This window comes from Taudactylus pleione, unplaced genomic scaffold (genome assembly GCF_031769625.1).
Source record: "Taudactylus pleione unplaced genomic scaffold, aTauple2 ptg000093l, whole genome shotgun sequence".
Classification (NCBI taxonomy): Eukaryota; Metazoa; Chordata; class Amphibia; order Anura; family Myobatrachidae; genus Taudactylus; species Taudactylus pleione.
In genome coordinates, this window is record NW_028284495.1 from 14655488 (window position 1) to 14678565 (window position 23078).

At 43.1% G+C, this 23078-nt stretch overlaps 1 protein-coding gene across 1 annotated transcript in view; it reads right to left on the minus strand.

Moving 5' to 3' along the window:
- MEP1B (meprin A subunit beta) overlaps nt 1–21061 on the minus strand; it is a 69424-nt gene extending 48363 nt beyond the window's left edge. Inside the window, 6 exon segments of the mRNA XM_088469732.1 lie at nt 1015–1093; nt 16933–16973; nt 17054–17104; nt 17235–17253; nt 20898–21038; nt 21041–21061. Coding sequence (XP_088325858.1) covers nt 1015–1093; nt 16933–16973; nt 17054–17104; nt 17235–17253; nt 20898–21038; nt 21041–21061 — 352 coding nt within the window.
- Between the last annotated feature and the right edge of the window lie 2017 nt (nt 21062–23078).

A 23078-nucleotide genomic window follows, 5' to 3' on the forward strand; every position in this document is an offset into this window, starting at 1 on the left:
TCACGAATCGTGGTCTTAGAGCCCATACAGGGTTAATCATTCATTCATTGCTGTGTCTATAACCTCCAACAGACTATCCCAGTGTGTGTGCCTGAAGTGTCTCTCTATCCTGAGTTCCTCTTCCGGATTATGGTCCAGGTCTTGCATCAGAGCTGTACGAGGGAAATAGCTTCATTAGTTATTCCCTGGTTACATAAGACTTTGATTACTGACTTGGTTCCCAGGTCCATACTGTCAATACTATACTGTTTTGAGTTCAGGTTCGGGAGTAGTTCTCTGGCTTGATTGGTCCTAGGACCATTAGGTGAGAGGCTGCCTCGGTGGCTTGGGAACCTGTTCCAATTCTAGTATCCTTGCTTTGCTCTGCTCCGTGATTATAGTGTCTCTAGCCTGCCAGTACCTGTATTACCTATGAGTCGTGATATCTTGAAGCCTCCCCGTTTCCTGCACTCCTCAGTTAATACCTAGGGCCTCATGCCAGATCTACAGAATACCAGAACTGTGACAATATTTACACATTTTGCATATCGCTTTCCTATTCTGATCTGTCGTTCCAAGAAATTAGGCATTTTGGGGTGGCAACAACGTGAGCGCACAGAACCCCCCCTACTGGTGCGAGCACCATGAGAGTGTCTAAAGTTCTGTGCGTACAGGGAAAATATAATAAAGTAAGATCGAGACACTGCAGGCATTTGGGAAATCGCCTTTTATCTAAGTACCCAACTATAATAGTCCAAACTGTGTTGCACTGGATAAATAAACTTGAGCAATAATATATTAATTCTGGTATGGTTTTTGAAAAAGCACATCAGTCCCTACCATATATAAAGTAAGTAACAAAATTAATCCAACAGGACATGGTAAAGTGAATGATGTTTGTGAAGTGCTAAAGAGATGAATAGGAACTACACAACATGCATGATGGTTACTATGTGAATTTTCACCCTGGTAAATTCACCTTTGTTGTTCTAATTAGTAAGTAATCAGATAAAACCAATATGTTTGTAAACCTACCCAAGTTGTCCTCTAAGTAGTACGGGACTGGTATTGGCCACCGATACTGAGCTCCAATGATTGAGTTCCTTTCCTTTTGCTGCATAAAAACAGAAATGCAATGTATAACTGGCTAAGGTACCACATTCTTATTCTTAATGATTTATGTTTTACCTAGAAATGTTTCTTTCTTTTTAAAAAAAAAAATCTTTTATTGTTAGGAAAACAGCATATTGTGATACAAATATATCTTAAGTTATCTTCAGCATAATAAACACATTGCAGAAAAAACATCCAACAAAATAATTAAAATATTTGCAGTATATAAATCCAGATATAAATTATATAAATTATAATTGCGCACACAAGAAACAGTTACATACAATGTTACATATACAGTTACAGTTACAGTTACCATTAACGGGCCAGCTACAGTTATAGTGTAAGTCAAAATTATAGTCAAAATCAAGATCAAAAGGGAGGACCATTATCAAGTACTTAAAAGTTAATCCATGTCGTTAGTTGGAAGCATCTCCGTAAGGAATCCTTAAGTGATGTGGATAAAGTATGAATTTAAGGCAACCAAGTGCCAAAATACTTTTCAGTAAAATTTTCTTTACTGGTGGACGTCTCTGTCCAGTCCATGGTGAACAGAAATATAATTCTGGGATGTAATAATGTAAGAGTAGGTGGGTTAGGTTCAATCCATTGTGAGAGAATGGTCTTTTTTGCAGCTGCAGTCAATTTGGTCACCCCAGAAAACCTGTACACATGGACAATCCCACAGGCAATGTACTATATCGGCGTCAGGTGCTGAACATTTATAACAATTGGTGTTAGGTGCATCACCAATAATGTATTTCAATTTGGGGGTGTAATATGCTCTGTGTAAAATTTTGAGATGCATTTCATTATAAGAGACTGATCCCAATTGTTTGTTAATTTTAAGACATGAAAGAGCAATAGTGTCTTTGGGGATTTGCGGGAAGACCTCCTTCCATTTTGCAAGTCCTATGGTACTTGACTCTAAATTAATAAGAGGTCGGGCACAAGAATATATAAAGGAAGTAGAGAAAGGTCCCTGTGGTTTGCAACGTAATGCACCATCCAGACACCAGTTTAGATAAGCTTCTAAAAATCCATGCAACATGGTCTGAATATAACTCATTGCCTGCAAATAAGGAAATAGAGGGATAATAATGGAGGGAAATTTCTCCTGCATTTGGGAGCGAGTGAGATGTTGGAGTGTTTGGTCGTGTAAGAATTGATAAGTATATCGAAGACCACTGGTAAGCCAGCGTTGAAATTGGGCTGAATTGCCGGGTGAAAAAGATGGGTTACCCCATAATGGTAAAAATAGTGAGGATAAGTGGGATTGTGATCTAATAACTCGCCATGCTATGCATGTCATATTTATTAACATGTTTTCTTTAGCTGCGGGAGGTAAACTAAGAGGATGGGTGTGTAAAAGAGACACCAAATTATGGTGTGGAGTAAATGCCTGCTCCATAGAATACGTGGTATAGATATTATGACCTCCAATCCAGTCCATTGCTATTCGGTAATTAGCGGCCAGGGCATATTATCTGAGACATGGTAGGTTTAGATGTGTCTGTTGTTGCACTTAAACAGTGAAATTCTGGGGCGTTTTCCTGCCCATATGAATTTTTGTAAAGCCTGATTAAAATGTTTAAGGTATCTCTTATCTGGGATAATTGGTAACATTTGGAGAATGTAAAGAAATCTGGGGAAGCTGATCATTTTATAAAGATGGCATCTGCCTATAAAGGACAGTGGAAGATGGGTCCATTTATTAAAATCTGTGTATGTTTTTAACAACAGTGGGGTGTAATTAACAGCATATATTTGAGAAGGGTGTGAATACACATTGACACCTAAATAAGTGATGTATTTATCTGCCCACTTAAAGGGAAAGCAGTTTCCCCATCCCGCCCTAGCCTCCCCAAAAAAGGCCAAGGCCTTAGTTTTAGCACAGTTAATTTTAAAACCCGCTATTTCCTCGAACACTTGCAAGATTTGCAGGAGGAGCAGTATAGCGTCCCTGGGGTTAGCAAAATACAATAAAAGATCATCAACAAAGACCGAAAATGTAATCTCATGTTTTGCCAAGAAAATGCCCCGCCAGCCCCCTTCCTTTTCAAAATGGCGTAGTAGGGGATCTAGCGCCAAATTTAAAAGTAGTGGTGAGAGCGGGCAACCTTGTCTCTTACCTCGAGTCAGACAGAATGGTCAGGTGTTTAAAGAATTTATTGTCAAAAAGGCTTTCAGATCCTGATAAAGTGTTTTGAATATGTGAATAAAATCAGGGCCAAATCTTTGGTAATTAAATATACGTATTAAATGAGACCAGGATACTCTATCGAATGCCTTGTCAGCGTCACAACTTAGCACAATATGTTTTTTCCTCTTCTCCGCATGTGACTGGTACGACAGTGCGGATATTGTGAGTAGAGTGACGTCCTATAATAATAAGGCCTGTTTGAGCCGGATGCAATAATTTAGGGAGCAGTAACTGTAGACGCTGGGCCATAATCTTGGAAAATAATTTCAGGTCCTGATTGAGCAGAGAAATTGGGCGACATGAGGAGACCAGGGCAGGATCTTTATTAGGTTTCGGAAGAACAATGATGCGTGCCGTATTAAATGTAGGTGGTGCACGGTTCCCATTAAGTATTGAATTATATAATACTGAAAGATGAGGAGTGACCTGTGGTGTGAGTATTTTGTAATATGCCGCTGATAGCCCGTCAGGGCCTGGAGTTTTACCAGTGGGTAACGATTTTATAATAGAGGTAATCTCTTGCTCTGTTATAGGTAAAAAAAGACTCTCCCTATATAATGATGTGAGTTTAGTTAATCCTGCCTGATTTAAGAACTCCATTCCTTTATCTGAGTCATCCATCGGTGCCTGGTATAACGTTTCATAGTACTGCAAGAATGCATCTGCTATTTTATCAGGCATCGTAGTGGATTGAGAGGGGGTTAAGTTAATTAAAGAAATAGGTTTAGATGATGTATAAGATTTTACCATTCTTGCTAAGAGCTTTCCAGAATGGATCCCCCAACGAAAGTATTTGTTCTTTTGAAAATGAAGGTAAGTTTGGGCTTGTTCCAAACATAACAGGTCATATAAAGCCTTAGCATCCCTATATATCTTGGATTGAGAATCAGAAGGATCCTGCAACAGTTTAGCATAAGCTGTGGCTACCGAAGCACTGGCCTGCTGGAACCTTTGCTTAAGAGATTTTCTTTTATGTGAGACATAGGCTATCACATGGCCCCTCATGACTGGTTTAGAGGCTTGCCAGAGAAGATTGATATCTTGTTTATGGATTAGATTGTCATCTATGTAATTTTGAAAGTGACCTATTAATTGTTGTTTAAAGTCCTCCGAGGAGGAAAGATAGTCTGGAAAACGCCAATTATGTGAAAAAAGAGTAGGGGATTTTAAACGGAGAGAAAACCATACTGGAGCATGGTCAGATATCAGGATATCTGCTATCTCGGAGTCTAGCACCCTGTGTAACAAGGACTCAGAGATCAACCAATAATCCAACCTAGAAAACGAGTTATGTGGATGGGAATAGAAAGTATATTCTCTGGACACGGGATGTAAGTGGCGCCAAGGGTCAATCAATTGGAATGTGTCTATAAGTATCGATAGAGTGGATGGTGTACCACGTCTAGTCCCTCCCCCCCTGAGCTACCTGAAGAATCTACAGCGGGTTCCATAGTCACATTAAGATCGCCCCCTAATATTAGAGTTCCTTCTGCCCAAACTTGTAAGTTAGAGTATATGTCAGAAAAGAAGGATGTATTAGTACCAGGGGGAGCATAGATGCACGCAAAAGTAAATATGTCACCCTCTATCCGTATTTTCAGAAATAGAAATCTACCATTTGGGTCAGCTTTTTCATCTAATATCTCATAAGTAATAAATTTGCTAAATAATATAATCACCCCTCTGGTTTTAGTAGTGAAAGATGCACTTTTAAATTCCTTTACCCAGTTGTCTCTAAGAGTATTTGAATCTCCTTGCTTCCAATGGGATTCCTGCAAAAATACCACATCTGGTAAAAAACGTTTTAAATGGCGCAATATTTTCTTCCTTTTTTTAGGGGTATTCAGCCCTTCAACATTCCATGTAAGGAATTTCAAGGTACTTTTAGCCAATGGCCCTTGTGAATCTGGTGTAGCCATCAACCAATGTCAGCCCTAGGTGGAAGGTGTACATATTTATACCTATCGGTTCCTCTCGTCCAGTCCCAGCAAGCTGGACAAGGGAGGAAGATCTTGTAACACAATACATATTCCATGGTGCGAAACTTATAAACAAAAACTGCATTTAGATAACAATTCTTAGCAATTATCCAAAAAATCCTAACATCATTTTTAATTTTAAGAACCCAGGCGAGCAACCACAAAAGTTGCCCATAATTGCAATAATATAAATGTGAATAACGATTCCAATAAAACAACCCTACAGATTTGTAGAATATAAAACATATAATAAAACTGAAAAAATAAATCAGAACTTACGGAGTAATACTCCTTGAATCATTTGAGGCAGTGCACAGTATAAATTGTCCGTGGAATAATAGAAAATATACTATCCACAACATATTGATAACGGCAAAATACTTATCAAGAAACGTATCATTTTCATAGATCAGTCATTGTCCTTCCGGATGGGACGAGGTGAAGCAGAACTAGTGTCCAGAGATTTCAGGAAATTCTGAGCAGGTTTAGGTGAATCAAAATATACAGACTTTCCCTCATGCATAATACGCAGTTTCGCTGGATACATTAATGCAAAGCGTATTCCCTTGTTAAAGAATTCCTTGCAGATAGGAGAGAACTCTCGTCTTTGTGATGAAACCTGGAATGAGAAGTCCTGAAACAGGAGCAACTTGTGGCCCCCGAAGGACAGCGAGTTAGTTTTGCGATACGCCTCCATATTGCACACCTTATCGGCATAATTCAGGATCTTGAAGATTACAGGTCTTGGGCGCTGCTGTGGTTCTTGTTGGAGTGGGCCGATTCTGTGTGGCCTCTCCACCAGGATGGATTTCGTCGGTGTCTCAATACCTAGAGCAGTTGGCAGCCATGAGGAAACATGCGGTAGTAGTTTCCTTGGTTTGATCGATTCGGGGAGTCCTATCAATCTGAGGTTATTACGTCTGCTTCGGTTCTCTAGGTCTTCTATTTTATCGTGTAGTGCCGTTATAGTAGATTCATGGGTTTCCACTAGTGTTTTGGTCTCATGCAGCTCGTCCTCCAGCACCGATACCCTCTCCTCTACCTCCGTCAACCGTTGGGAGTGTTGTGATAGTTGGGTGACAGCTGAGTTGATGGCTTCTGTCAGAGGGGCTAATTTTTTATCTAGTAAAGATGAAATTATGTCAGCGATCTTCTTAGCTTTTTTTTACAGATACCGTGCTGTATTTGTTTGAGTCAAACAGATTATCAAAAGGGTCCTCAGGAGATGGAGAGGTCGGAGAGGAGGAGGCTCCCGAGTCATTTTATCCTTGTTTTTTGCTGCTTGAGAGCCTCTGGGACCTCTCTGTCATTATACAAACTTCTCCATGACAAATTAAGATTGTTATCTTTATCTGGGGCACAGTGGAGCAACTGCACCTGTAAGAGCGGGGGGAGATGTGGAAGTAGATGCTCAGCCGCAAATCCTAGACTGCGGCCGTGAGCGGCACTGCTCCTGTGTGCAGCTGGATTCCGGCGCTGTGATGCACAGGGAGCCGGGGCTATAGCCACACTTTCCTGGCGGTATCCTGAAGGCCTCTGTCGATACTGGGAATCCAAGTACCGGCATCCGTGGTAGGTGAGAACCTCGTCGTATATGTCGTGCAGGGAGCTCTAAATAAAAGCGGCCAGACCTTCTGAACCACCCACCGGAAGTCTTCTTGAACTCTTTTATTTAAAAAATGTTCAGAACTATTTCAGTTGTTATGTCCCGGTTTGTTGGGGACAATCTAAAATGATGTTTCTCTACTGCGCACCCTTTTTGCAAGACTTATAGCAAACAGTATTCTCTCAGTGTCCTCACAGAACTGGTGATTGACCGTATGCAGATTCTATGGAGGGTATCTGGTATCTATGCGGCAGATGAGAAATGTCCAGGGTTATATGTTTGGAGTTTATTATTTGTTGTTTCACTAGTGGCCACAGGAGGGAGCTCCAACTCAATTATGCAATGATATAAGATTTTAATATCAGTGATGTGTAATTTCCAATTGCTTTATAATTCCTTGTGAATAATTATCTTTATAAGTTATAATTGTAGCAGACCTTTCATCAATCTGTACAGGTATGGGAGAGTGTAGCTAAGGTCATCTACACAGGGATAGGCTGTGTATTACAGAATGTCCCCTGTTGTTAATTTCCCCCCAGCCAGCCAGGTGCAAAATTGGGGTAGTACTGGTCCCCAGGGCAACCAGAGGAGCAGGGGAGCTCACAGACAGAGATCGCAGCGTCCGGGAGCAAGGGAGTTGGCTGCAGAAGGGGATCGGCATCACCTCAGCGCTACCGCCGGTCTGCCCCTCCGGGCTCACTATCTCTATGCGGCAGGCAGCGGTGGTCCCTTGGGATCTGCTGTGTAAGCGGAGAGGTACCGTTAAGTTCCGCGGTGCCGCGATGATGTCCGCAGTGATGTACTGGCGGCGGCGGGTATCACCGGCAATTGAGGCCGCAGCTTTTGGCGGGGTGTAGGCCTCAAGATCTCCGAGATCCGGGAGCTGTTCTCTGGAGCCCCAATCAGCCCCTCAGGTGAGTCAGCAGGACACAGCAGGCTACAAGCTTTGTGGCAAGTGCTGTTTGTGCCCCTTTTTGTTGGTGTTAAGGGGATTTTGCTGGGTTTTTGTTGGAGCTTACTTAGAGTGCCTCTGTTCAGCTCAGTAGTCAGGCCACGCCCCCGAAATGTTTCTTTCTAATTTATTTTGTAGTTATGCATAGATAAGGTATAGGCTGCTACTTTTCTATTCAACAACATGTTACAAAATAAATGATATATTGTTGCAGTTGCGAGCTAGATGTGTAGGAAGAGGGGACATGATCCAGGAGCATTCTGTGTTGTTTGCTACACTGAGTCATGTCCAGACTTACATACCTGGTATAGGTTCTGATTGTTGGCATAAAAGTGTGTGCCTAAAGGTGGGTACACACCTAAGCGATATATCTACAGAACGAGTGATCTGCAAATATATCTGCAGATGATAGTCGTTCATACACACTGAACAACCATCATCTGCATGCGGCAGCGGGTCATGGGCGTGTCCCGGTGGGCGGGGGCGGATCCCGCCCCCTCCCCGCTGCTGCCGCTGTGTGTGTACGGGCAGTCTGCGGACTGCCTGTGCACACCTGCCAATGGTCAGATATGTCTGCAGACATATCTGTCCATCGGCTGTGCAGCCCAACCAATGCGATATGTATGTGAACGACGCCGTTCACAGACATATCTCTGGTACACACTGGCCGACATGCAGCAGATATATTGGCCGATCAATTGATTGGCCCATATATCTGTCAGTGTGTACCCAGCATTACTGGAAAGAGGAATGTCTTTGGCTGAAAGCAGCAGGATTTGAGAACAGAAGATGGTGGTGTGCCCTTATTTTTCCTGATCCGACGTAGCTCTTGCACCTAGCACATGGCAAGGGTGGAAAATGTGATTGCACCAAACTGTTCTGTCTTGTTAGAGTATCATGGGAGTGTTGTGGGTGTGTAACTTGAGTCCAGTAATATTCTGAGTTGTGTGTACAGAAAATTGCTGGTTCAGATGTATCTCTTGTACCTAGCAGGAGGGAGATTCTAGCTATGATGGTTGCAGGTGTGGACAGAAACAGTGGGCGGAGCAACTTCCCACTTGAAGCTGCACGGTTCCTCGCATTAGAGAAAGTAGTAAGTCAGACTTCTATGGCATCACGCAACACAGCCACTTTGCATCCTTCTCCGAATCAACCCCTATATCTTCATCATTTACAGTGGAGATTTATTATTCCACAAACATTATTTACAGTATAAATAAATAAAATATTAAATAACATCTCAAGCATGTCCTGGATACATCATATACATTTTGGGCAAGTCACAAAACAAAGCATTACAGTTATAAGCCTGTTCATAGACAGGATTTACAAAATTTTTTAAAGATCTCACTGATGGTAACTTTAAGTGGGATCGGTATGATTTACCGCCGGCCGCATGGCCGGCAGTTCAAATCCCGACAGTGACAGCCCGACAGCGGTGTAAATCCCAATCGTCCATTAAGGTAAGTATGCTAACCTAATTCCCCCCCCCAACCCTAACCCTCCCTTAGGGGTGCCTAACCCTAACCTCCCTCCCAAGTGCCTAACCCTAATCCCCCCTCAAACATAAAATAAGTGTATGAAGTGTGTTATAAGTGTATGCTGGTGTGGAGGGGGACATCAGCGTTCTCGATCATCATCCGCGGCCGCAGCGTGTCCCGCTGTCCTGACTCACTGTCATTAAGCCACTAGTGTGGCTACAGCTCAGAGTGCTGCTCGCCATTTCTCCCACTGCCAGTGCCCTGCTTCTCCCCACAGGTAACCATGTGACAGTTTCTCCGGCATCCCACGTGGACCCTCTCCTGCCGGCTCCACTTGCTGGGCGCAGCCATCTTGCTTGCAATTAAGTGACTAACCTACAGCAAATGGAATCCCAATCTGCCATCACCCGACTCCGTGATCCAAGCCCAGGCAGGGACAAACGCAGGATTTCTAGAGGGGGGTTTCCAAGTGCCTGATTTTAGAGCAAGTGTGGCCAGTCCATGAAGAGGGCATAATTAGCACTTAACCAGCTATAATATACATTATACAAAGAATAGCATATGTAATAATTCTGACATATACAGGACCAGCGATCACGGTAAGCTATTATATGCGGCAATAGAGCCCCATCCTGCCTGAGCTGAATGTTTTTATTTCAGATGTGGTCTCCATTCCAGATCATTTGAGCAAATACAGAAAGTCCAGGGGAAGCAGCAAAAGAACCTAGCACTGCCCTGGACATATATGTACAGATTGGTCTCCTTATACACCAAATAGTGTATTATTACACAGTATTAATAATTGACCCTGTAGATGTTCTATATCAGTGCATAACAGTATATGTTTTCCAGATCTCCTAGTTGGTGCATAAGTGTGGAGTGAGGAGATCTTAAAAACTTGCATCTTTAGTATTATATGCTATCTGTATTGTGGTACTCATGGTGTGGGCTAGGGAGGGGGGTTTCTGGGCAACCGGAAACCCCCCCTGTGTTTGCCTATGCCAGGGTATTTAATGAAGTCCCTTGCAGTGAGCAAGTTGCCAGTGCAATGTTGTCTTCAACCTAGCTGTTGATTCCATTTGAGCTCCTGCAGTATTTTCTGTTCTTAGTGCAGATTCTAGCTGCACCGCTGGCTCCAGTTCCATTCTGGTGAATCCTGTCCAGTTCCATTATGGTGAATCCTGACCGGTTCCATTCCGATTCTCATTATCATCTCCATCCAGAGTATTCTCATTATCTTCCACCAGTACAGGGAAACCTAAGTAGGGGACCGTGACCTGCTCATCGCCCAAATCCCCTTGCGAGGGTCACTGGTGAAAACCACTGATGGGTTAGACTCTGCACTTCTACTTAGGTCTCAGCCAACTTCCCTAACACTGGTCCATTCCTTCAGTTCCGTATCCATCCCATGACTCAGAATTATATCAGACCTCCCATGTTCTATGTCCGTACTCCTGAACCCTTGTCTACCAGTGACTACAGTTTGGGTCCACAAACAAATTTCATGAGTGTGACATCACGTTCCTAAAAAAAAAATGCCCGCTAAACATTTGGGTCTGCCTGGAGTGAAAAGGGAGGCTTGTCAGAGCTCATATAGATAGCAGTCTCTGTCTCTCCCTCTCAGTAAAGCTCCACGCTAATATGATTAATCTCCTGCCCTCATAGATACAGATGGGTTAATCAGTGAGTCCGGTACTGTCAGAGAGTTGTCTTCTCCTTAATCACACTTTTTTTTTAAGAGAACTGTTGGGCACTGTTGATCTCCAAGATTAGGGCCGGAAATTAAGAAAATCTCCACTCAAACTGGTATTTCCTTCATTAGGAAGTATCCCAATCAGAAAGGAGTTGGTTGGTCCCAACCACCTTCCCCGTCTTTACACGTACTGTAAACTGAGATATTATAAGCACTGGAGTCCCTGCAGACATCAGGCTGTCATATAAGATTCAAAACCTGCCAATAGGGATGGAGCACTAGATAAGATACTATTCGCGTGACATTCCATTTTCAGTGAGTGGTGTGTATAGTAGAGAGGAATGGTTCGGTTCTGCTGAAAACCAAACACATCTGAAATTTCGGGTGTTCAGTAGGTCCTGATTCAGAGCCGGACGCTCTGACAGAGCGCTCGCTCTGAATCAGGGCCGTCCTTCCTGATTTTAGAGCGGCCTCTTGGCCGCTTGCATAGCTGTGGGTGACCACACACAGCTATAGCGAGCGGCTAAAAAGATGGTCGCGATGGTCAAGACCATCGCGACCATCGGACTTGCGACGAGACCCTTGTGGTAGGGTCTCATCTGCCGCAAGCCCTGGAGTGCTTTTGGCTCTATCAGAGGCAAAAGCACTCCCACTGACATCACTTGTGATGTCAGTGGGGCCGGCCCCAGATGGTGGGCATTCCCATGGGAACGCCTCCGTCTTGCCAGCCACGCCCCCGGCATGCCCACCAAAGGCTCACTCACCATCGACAGCACACCCTCTTTGTAGCGAGACCCATAGCGAAGGCTTGCCCGTTGCTATCCGGGTCTCGCGCATGCGCACGACGGAGCTGGGTCCGTCGTGCGCATGCGCACTGGCCCAACATCGACCTGCTTGCGAGCACTTGCGAGCGGGTCTGAATCAGGTCCAGAGTCCCAACTCGGGTCTTCTCGTAAGTCGTATCTCTTGCTTGTTTGGATTGTGTGCAAGTCCATCCCTTGTGATTTCAGCTGTCAAAATTAACTGGAAATTAATGTTATTAATGTTAATAATACTTTAGAGAAAAAAAGGTCCAAGTTACATGATTTTTTAGCTTTTTTTAAATCAATTATTTAAAAAAAAAATGAAACTGTACCAAAACACAATTATTTTGAACCAAAACACTGGAGTCTGCGCACATCTGTTAGTGGATTTTATAATGTTAAGTGCAGTACATGTAGTGGATGTTTATAAGATATGGGGACACTATAATTTTGCATAATATGAATTAGGGGCACTGTAATGTGGCATACTGTAATATGAACTGGAAGCACTATAGTGTGGCATAATATGAACTGGGGGCACAATGTCTACTGGCAGCACTACATTGTGGCGGGATGCAGTCATGAAGACGACAGTCGAAATGCTGACTGCCGTCTTCCCGACTGTCTAATCCAGGGGTCTTATGATAGGCGTCGAAATCCTGACGCCTATTATTATCCCTACGCCAGTAGCCCAACGCCAGGCATACCGAACGAAGGTAAGCCAGGCGGCGAGGGCGGACAGCCGCGCAGGGGGGGGTTTAGGTTAGGGGCTCCCCAGGTGGCCTTAGGGTTAGGCACCCCCCCTGGGAGGGTTAGGGTTAGGCTAGGTTAAGGGGGTAATTTCATACCGATCCCATTGAGGCATATAAGTGTGAGGCACTGCAATATAACATAAGATGAACTGGGGCCACTGTGGTGCTGTGTAATGTTAACTTTGGCACTACTACGGGGCATAAAATGAATAACTGCTGCGGAGAGAGGTGTCTCTCTAAGCATTATGGTGGGGCCCACTTCAAAATGTTGCAATGAGGCCCCTGCCTTCGACGTAACTAATTCTTACCTTTGAATACAGGAGGTGGGGATGGCATCCTCTGCTCCTTAGAGTGAGTGTGTGGTGTTTAGCTGTGATATCACAGCCAATCTTTGGGTTCCCAGTATATGAGTGACATTGAGCAGAGGCTAACAGCATTACATTTAAGAAACTGCTGGCTTCTTCATGTCAGCATCCATGTGGGGGCACCCAGGGGGCATTAAGGACATCTGTTGAGTGATATTATGCCACTTCTGCATTTTAGGTAATCCATAACAATTGGAGTCCTACAGTATTCAAGCTCATAGGTTTACATATTAACAGCACCGTGATTGCAAGGGTTTAAAAAATTGTGTCCAGGTAAATGAGTTACTGGTATAGAAACTATTGGAAGAATAAAATCAATTATACATCTGGACCAAAGCCCGGGTATTGGGGGTGGGGGGCCACTAGAGGGGACGAGTTTATGCTCCATCGTGTAATATAGCCCTACGCTGCGCACCATTGCAGTGGTGCTGTGGTTAAGCCTCCCTTGCCTTCCTGGGCCCTCTCGGTGCTATTGACAGGAGTTAAATAAGACTTGTTTCTATAGAATACATTTTGGGGCTTTGGGTATTTAAAGACAAGTTAAATGAAAAGTTAGGATCCACTGTATAAATTTTCACAAGCAAACCACTAGAGGTCGCATATACAATAAAACTTGTATTCTCTGTCTTTTCTGGTGACTGATGAACATTAAATTGTTCTAGGGGGATTCTAGTATCTAGAGGTTACAAACCTGCCCAACAAACTAGAATACCAATGGTGCTATACCCAAAATATAATACATAATACCACAGGGCTGTAAACCCAATACTACAATTTGAAATGTCAGGCCTAATTCAGAGATGTGTGCTAACCTGATGGTTAGTACACATCTCAGATTGTGCCGGTCTGCGCAGGACCTGTACTACATGTGCAGTGTGAGTCCTGCGTGTTCGAACACAGAGCAGACTGTCAGTGATTGACAGTCTACTGCCGTTTATGGGCGGGAGGAGGCGGCGATGGCCTCCGTTCCTCAAACGGAAGTGTGTCACCCCCATTGTAAGGCAAGGAAGAGGCCAGGATCTCCGTTGGCTGATGTAGATTTATTGGCCTCTTTTGAGCAACTGCATTCATTGGCTTGAGTGACCCCGTGGTCACTCAAGCCAGCAAATGAACATGCAGATGTTTCGATACTGCGCCCATGGATGTAGCTTGGAACAGTAATGCATACAGAAGGTGTGATACCATGGTACCAGTGTGGGACTCTGAATCACCCCCATCTTGTTTAAAAATGGATTTGTAAAAACACACTTTTCACAATACAAATTACATCACAGTTAGTTGCAGATGTTCCACTCTAAGGTATAAATTTTTCCACCCTTATTCTATGGTTCAGAGTTTGATTGTCTGTCCTTATAGTGGATCACAGAGCCTCTTTGCCCTATGCGTTTCAACTCCTTATGAGACTTCAACAGGGGTTGTCTCAATACTTAGTACATTATTGAAATAGGATAATATAATATAATAGGATAATATAATCACCAATGGCTGTCCACAGATTGGAGTGTGTGTGTTTGCAACTTGAGCCAGTCCAATGTAATGACGGAGAAAAGGATCTTACACCTGGTAACTTTACCACTTGCCACTGTTATCCAAGTTGTGACTTTGCAAGCTCTACTTAAAGTGTTGCGTAACAACACTATTCCTAGAGCTTGCAGAGTCACAACTTGAACATTTAGTAAAACTACCCCTAAGGTTATGTAACCTGTGTCTACACGGTATATATTACATTACAAACAGACAAACCGAACATGATACAGAGCTAGGAGCAAATCAAAACGGGTGCTACCAAAGAGCAATTTGCTCCTGGAACAAACCATGCTGCAGTGTTAGGGGGGCTGTCAGGATGCCGACGCTCAGAAACCCAGTGCCAGCAATCCCACTACCAGCATAACAGGTATTGGGGTTGGGAGGAAGGTAAAGGTTAGGCACTAGGAGAGGGTTAGGCTGCGAGGGAGGAAAGTTAGATTTAGGCTGCGGGGAGGGAGGGTTAAGTTTAGGGGTAGGGTTAGGGTTAGAATACTTACCTGAAGCTGTCGATAACCTAACCCTGTCAGGATGCCAGCATGGGGATTCTGAGCGCCGGTATACTGTATCCAAACCATTAGAGATGCAAAAACAGTTATTATGTTGCATGCAGGGAAAATAATGACTGCAGTGAGCGCGGTCCACACAACACAGTAACAAACACACAGCCACCAGCGGCGGCTCTGTGTTTGTTATAGCAGCCGATGAGAGTCAGACAGACTCTCATTGGCTGCTGCGTCCACGGAGGGAGCCGGCTGGAGCTCACACATGAGCTCCGCCTTCCGACTCCCCCCGCAGCGTGTGATGGGAGAGACGTCATTACGTCTCTCCCATAGTGCAGGAGAAGAGCGGGCCAGGACTCAGAGCGGTCGCAGCAGGAGCGGGGATTCAGGTAGGTTATGTTGGGGTTTTTTTGTTTCTTTTTTGTGTGTGTGTGTGTGTGTAAGAGTCACTGGCACTGCACAGGGGGGGGTGCTACTAGGGGCACTCTATAGGGGGGGCGCTACTGGGGGCACTGTATAGGGGGGCCGCTACTGTAGGCACTGCATAGGGAGGACTATTACTGGTGGCAGTGCATAGGGGGGACTACTACTGGTGGCACTGCATGGGGGGACTACTACTGGAGGCACTGCATAAGGGGGACTACTACTTGGGACAATGCATATGGAGGACTACTACTGGGGGCACTGCATAGGGAGGACTACTCCTGGGGGCAATGCATAGGGGGGACCACTTCTGGGGGCACTATATAAGGGGCACTGCATAGGGGGACCACTACTGGGGGCACTGCATAGGGCGACCACTACTGGGGGCACTGCATAGAGGGGCCCAAAGCATATTCTTGCACCTGGGCCCACCACTCTCTAGTTCTGCCACTGGGCATTGCCAAGGTACAAATTACTCCTATATTCAGGGCTGCCATCAGGAATTGTGGGGCCCGGGACTAACAAAAATAGGCAGGGCCACCATAGCCCCCCTTTCTCCACTGGCTGGGAGAAAGTAATCAAAGAACAAAGCAGTCCCCTAGCCAGTCCCACTCCCCACATTTGCAACAACTGACATGCTGCAATAATGAAAGATGAATCAGACACTTACCTGTTTTGGCTACAGCCTCCGGCTCCTCAGTCTTCACACCGCGGCTCCTTTCTCATTCGGCAGTGTGGCATGACGTCATGATGTCATGCCGTACCAACTCACAAGTAAAACTTTATTGCGGCTTAGGTAGGACTCGGAGCTAGGCGGAGAGGGAGTGTGGGACCTCAGTGAGAAGTGACTCACAACGAGTCACTTCTAGTGTGTGGCGTCAGGCGGTAGTAGGGGGCGGCTCGCTCTTAGGAGCAGGCCCCCGGCCGGGCCTGTCACTCACTATACAGGTGATAGTAGCGGGCGCCGGCGGTAATATGAGCAGGCAGGCAGTCACACTTCTATTTTGTGGCAGCAGGGGGTAGTGTCCGGGCTCGGGACTCCAGTGACGGCAGTCCCCCCCCCACCTGATGGCGGCCCTACCTATATTTATTTGCTTCTAACTCTGAATCAGGCCCTGAATGTTTGGATCTGTATTTTAGCAATAACTGACAAACTTAATGTTTACTAAATCTATTCTCAACAATGTTTTGTGTGAAGATTGTTACTTGTCTAAAGGTCCATTAACATCATTATAAAAAGGCTACTGATTGACTATACTGGACTAATTAGTGGAATATTCACATTCCTTCTGTATGGTATTATCAGATAACACCTACACTTGAGTCTGTAACAATGTTAAATATTGACAGAGGTAAGTTGGTTCGTGTGCATTGCTGAAGATTATAAACATATTTAAAAAGAAAAAAAGAATCTGTTACATTAAATGATCGTATACAACACACAGTTGTCTATAATTGCCATTGATGATGGGAAATAATAGCTATATATGGATTAATAATCGCATCATTCGTTTTTGATAAGGTCTAATGTTTGCAGGTTTTCAACCTGTACTCACTTCAAGCTTGATGTCGCCTTCAAAAAGATCCAGGCCTAATCCTTAAACAATAAGAACATTACTTTCATAAGTATATTATTGAGCAAGTTATTAAAAAAATGTTTTATTAATTAATATTAACCTTGGTTGATGTCAAATATGTCTTTGTCTTTTCCACCATCCACATCTACATCTGTGAAAAGAAAGCAATCTCTTGTTATTGCAGTGTTATCTATATAGTGGTTCTATATGGCAATAGCATGACAGAAACACCGTGCCGCTTGGAAATCATGAGAACATCCACACACCACATTGTCACTTACCTAAGTGTTCATGGAAAGGCTGTAAAATAGGATAGATAGTGATTAAAATTAATATGCAAATACTAAATTAAAGAAAAAAATTATTTATGACTATAAAGTCATATTTTTCTTACATTGGCAATACTGTACATTTCTGTTATCAGTCTAATACTCAGCCATAGTAAATAATAGGCATTAATTTTTGTTCCCAATATTTACCGAAATGAAAAATAAGTGTGCGTATATGTGAATATTGTATATGATGTCTCAAGAACAATACTGTTTGCATCAGACTTGCGTCAAGCATACAACCGTGCACAATTTCTAGAGATGAGCAGTTCAGTTCTACAGTTATGTTCAGATCTGAAAAACGGAATTTGCGGTTTTGGCTAATCGGATTTCCTGTGTTCCAGATCTCACGTGTTTTGGATAGCCAATAGGATAAATCTGAACTTATGCTAATTTGGCGAAAAGAACTGAGTAGAACCAAACCGCTCATCTCTAATACTTTCATCTCACTATAGCAGCTTGTCAGTGTTAGTAGTAATTGCAAAATTCTTATTAACCTGTTTGTAAACAATCTAATAATGTAATTAATTGTCATATACATTAGCTCTAAGTATTTTGACTGTTCTTAATGCAAAAGTTGCATTTTCCATGTGAAAAGTAATGAAATGTAAACACTCCCACATTCAGTATTGCAAAAGTCATCATCATTGTGTCTCTTTGCACCAGTTCTCCAGTATTAGCAAGTGATACGTCTCCTAAGAAGAGTATCTTGAGGTGCCAGATTAACAGGGCAGCCAGTGCGGTCACCCATGAGCCCTCCACAGTAGTTGGCGCCCACACATAATTGGACCTGCCCATGGAAGGGGAGAGGCAGAGCACAGGCTACAACAAATATTGCTGTGACAGACAAAATTAGTGCAGACGGGGGAGGAGTTTAGAGAAGTATGCAAGGAGGAGGCATAAGAAGGTCCAGGCAGCACCAGTGGTATCGCCACTGCATAGCAGACGCTCCTTTAAAGATCCTGCTGCAGTCTGCAGGTTCTAAGATCTGAGATCACAGGGAGGTGAATAGCAGTGGGGATGCATAATGTGACCTGTGGACACTGTATGGCATGATGCGAGGTGATTGGGACATTTTGTGATCTTGTGGCATAATGTGAACTGGGGCCACTGTGGAATAACATAAATTGGGGCACTGTAGTGTATTCCAGGGCTGTGGTGAGGGTTGTGAGAGTGGTGTTGTTGCAAAGTACACAGGACTCTGGGGATGGCACCATTGCTGCTCTACAGCACTTGCATCTTGTTGAAAGAGGAGTGTGCTACTGTGCATACTCCAGTCTTCCTGGTTCTCCAGGGAGGTTTCATACCATGTCCCAAGACTGTTGCCGTGATCACTACTTAGAATATGCAGGGGCCATCTTGTCTGTACTGTATAGAGTGACATGGTTGGAGACGGAAGTCTTCTACATAGCTCCTATGACAGACCTGGTTAATATCTGCATATATAGCTTCTTTTGCATCACTACCATTTGCAGCATACAATCAGCAGCTGATGAGCTGTATACAACTCCGCACCATTAGCATTGTACATGTAACAGTGAGTACGACCGTACCTACTATACTTCAATAAACCATCACCACTGAGTAAGTAACCGAGTTGTTCATAGTTTTAGTCATCTGTTGATGTGTGCCTACAATAATCTGCAAAACAACACCTGCACACGCATTATTTCCAACACATCTGGCTAGCAGAGTGCTAAAGGATGATCCGGGCATGTACCCTGCAATGTGTAAAGCTGGCCAGAGCATCCAGGCAGCTCTACACTTTCTCCTGCCACGAGTTCTTCCCATGACCATGAGCCCTGCATTGACTCTGGTGTGCTCCACACATTTCTGGTACTAGGAGTAGCTACACATTATACTTTGAAATAACATTGCCAGTATTTCATTTTGTCAATTCTATTGGTAGGGGCCACCACAAGTCTTACCCCAGTAAGTACTGGTTGTACTTACATAATAATTTTGATAGCTTACCCACCCCTCTCTGTACCCATTCTGACTCTTCAGGTGTTTGGGGACGCAAATCTACCATAATAAAAAATCTAGCTAGACACAGCATAGCAGTGCATATTACTGCCAAAGACATTGTCATATGTCTTATTCTATACAAGGCTCAAAGTGTAGATATGTGGTTTTAAATAATATATTATGTCTGGTACTTAATTTAATGGCTATCAACCCACACATTACCTTTGCTTGTACCTTCACTTAAAAGTTATTTTTCTACTATCTGTTAATAAGTGCCCTCATGTCATATCATTAATTAAATTAATTGATCGGTAAATTACTTTTTTTGTCAACCCTGAGTTGTTCAAGATGAGTTATTATTGAATACGTGCCTTGGGATGAAAACAGAATGACCGGTATGAGAATAGAGCAGTGATAAGGTGAGACAACTGGTAATGATACATTCAAAGAACACTACTTTTATTAAATTTAATTGGTTAGTAATTTGTACGCTCTTCATCAAACACTTAGTTGATTATTTCATCACATTTAGTTATGGAAATAATATGCTTTATGGTTAGGCAGCTTATGAAACTGGTCTACAGGATCAATACATGTCTAAATTGGCTTAGTCTTGCAATATGTTTTTATTATTATTTTGATCCTACCTATCAAGTCGAGAAATATATAAAGAAATTGTGAATTTCAGTTCCCTATCAATGCTTTTATTTTTGGATTAATGTTTCACTGAAAGTTGCCCCCCCAGCATATGATTTCAGTTTTACCAAATGATATAAACATTTGTCTGTACATTACACCAGATATATGCATTGCTGTATAATGTGTCCTTGTGCAGTAACGTTGATGCTAGAATGCACATTGTATTTCCAATTTGCATGCAGATAATGATCTGATTCTAGTAGCAAAGTAAGCAGAGGGGGAGTTGTAAAATGAGAGATATTTAGATCTGAGAGGGGGCATGTCCAAACTCAAATAGAAATTAAACCTGTCCAGCATTTGTGGGCTACATAAAAATGCAGCCAGTATTTACCTTGCATGCACAATAAAAATATATTTGCACCTCTCGCAGTGCAACATGGTTTGTCCAGGTGTAAAGTTTTTTACTTTCTTTTTTTTTTTTATTTGATTCCAACTCAGAATCAGCCCAATGTACTTTGTCAAATATACAAACAGGGACGTTTTAATAATTAGTGGGCATCGGGCCATAATCACATTTTAGGCCATCAATCCCTATGGTAAAACACTTGCAACATAAGCTTTGAAGTATGTATCAAGCACTCCTGCAAATATTTTTTTTCTATTGGTTACAGGGCAGGGACCTTTACCCAAATATTATTATTGGGAAGGGATACCATTTTATACAGGGATGTGGGAGAAACACTCATATGCTAATTAAAAGTCTGTTTGTATCTAACAAGTAGAAATATATGTTTCTATCTATCATTATACCTACACATTATATATATATATATATATATATATATATATAAATATATATATATATATATATATAGTGTGTGTGTGTATATATATATATATATATATAGATGTGTATATATATAATATACACACAGTATATTTACACATTTTATATATATATATATATATATTTATTTATTTCTGTAAAGTGATACCCATTTAACTTACCAGTCCAGTGACAGATTGAAAGAAAACTACAATTATAGCCAGGGTTATTCGGTCCATGATAGATCTCCTGCTGAGTAACATGTTGTGGACAATGATACTGGCTTTGTTTTGCCATATATATAACTGATTTTTTACTGTTATATTTTTGTACTTTGTCCTAGCATATAATTAGCTAGGTGCACTGTATTTGTGCTAATTGATCATTGGACTCCAACTTGCAATGTACCTGTAGTTCCGCATTCATTTGTTCAGAGGAGGGTAAATACTACTGAAATCTAAAATAACAATGTGGCATTATCATTTTGTGTGTGTGTGTGTATGTATGGGATTGTACGTGTGTGTGTATGTATACATATATATATATACGGTATATATATATACGGTATATATATCTATCTATATATATATATATATCCCTACTGATATATTAAATTGAAATGTATGCAGTCAGGGGTGCCGAGAGAGGGGGGGGAGCGGGTACAAATTACCCGGCCTTGTTGGAGGGGCCCGGCAGGGGCCCGGGTCCGGCACCGCCCCCCTCCCTCCTACATCACAGCAGCCCAGCACACGCTGCTGTGTGCTGGGCTGCAGTGGGAGACTGCTCACAGCAGCTGGAGCAGTCTACTATGCCTATGGGGGGAGCGATCACGCTGACCGCGCCCCCATTGGCTGTGTGCCGAGCTGAGGGGCTCACAGTGCTCCCCTCCCAGTGCGCGGCGCTGCTAAAATGTTTTTTTTCAGTGTTTTTTCTTCTAAGAGGGCGCCTCCCGCGATTAGGACACGCCCCCTGTCACCCGGGCCCGCCGCAGCTCTTGGCGGCCCTGTATGCAGTAGTGTAACAAACAGGGTGACACCAAAGTGGCCTACTGCTCCTCAGTGACAGGAGCCGGGTGCTGCACTACAATCCTATCCGCATCGGGTATCGCTGCGGGGAGGGTTGTTCAATCACGGCCAAACCTTTAAATCGATTGACTTGACAATTTGCATAATAGTTTACAGGCCAGGTTAAAACAGATTATGGGGTATATGTAATAGACTACTGACTTCAAACATCGTCGAGTCCCGTTCAAGACTGCCCAATGTTTTAAAGTACAGATGCACCCAGTTACATTGTGGCTGGTCGCGCCACAAACATGCGTTTCATCACACCATGCAATTCCCCATGACTGCCTTTTAAATGGCTGTGGCCCTGATTCAGAGCCGGTTGCTCTGACAGAGCGCTCGCTCTGAATCTGGGCCGGTCTTTTTTTTTTTTAGAGCGACCTCCTGGCCGCTCGCATAGCTGTGGGTGACCACAGAGCATATAATAAGGAGATCTGTAGTACTACCCGCGTGACCCAGAATAGCTCACAAATATAATGCACATTTCATTCTACACATACAATTAAATAAATAAACATACCAAATATCTTACATTCTAATGACTAATGCAATCCAAAAAAAAACAAAATATCAGCACAATCAAATTGATAATTTGCATCAGAGATACTGAGCTCAAGTAAAAACAAATATACAAATACACAGGTTTCAGGCAATGTGCTGCACAGCAGTAAGTAAGTCTGAAATTGCTTACCACAGAACTTCGGAATGAAATACAGTAGCTGCACGTAGTAAAATCCACAAGGTTTGTAGCTTATAGTATGTTTGTGACAAAAGACGCTACGTATAGGAGTCTGTTTCAATAAACATGTCATGTCTACTGATTGCTGCTAATTATAGATAGTCTGCAGGCATAAATTAATGGGAGATACTGTCTGATGGCCTGACAATGCAATCACAGCTGCGATCCTGCACGCAGCTGCAGTGCGAAAATAGGCTAATGCTGTAGCCATCTGTAAATGTATTGAGCCGCCCACCAGGGCCATCGCAAATCCAAACAACTGCCTAAACATACCCAGTTGCCATCGCATATCATTCAATAATCAGCCATCTGAGTAGCCCTATGGAGCCCTGAACTGACACATCGGAAGCACTTTAACTGCGTAAGGGATTGCCAGATGCAGGGTGAGATAAGCCTCAAAACAGTTGTGACACGCCTACTTTTTTGCCATTATTCCCCATAATCACCTCCAAACGGTCCACGATTGTCAATCACTTTGCAAAGAAATCCTCACTGCGAGTGGCATTGCTAAGAAACCTTTGTGAACGTGACGTATGTGCAGTCAGCCAATCGCTGATCTG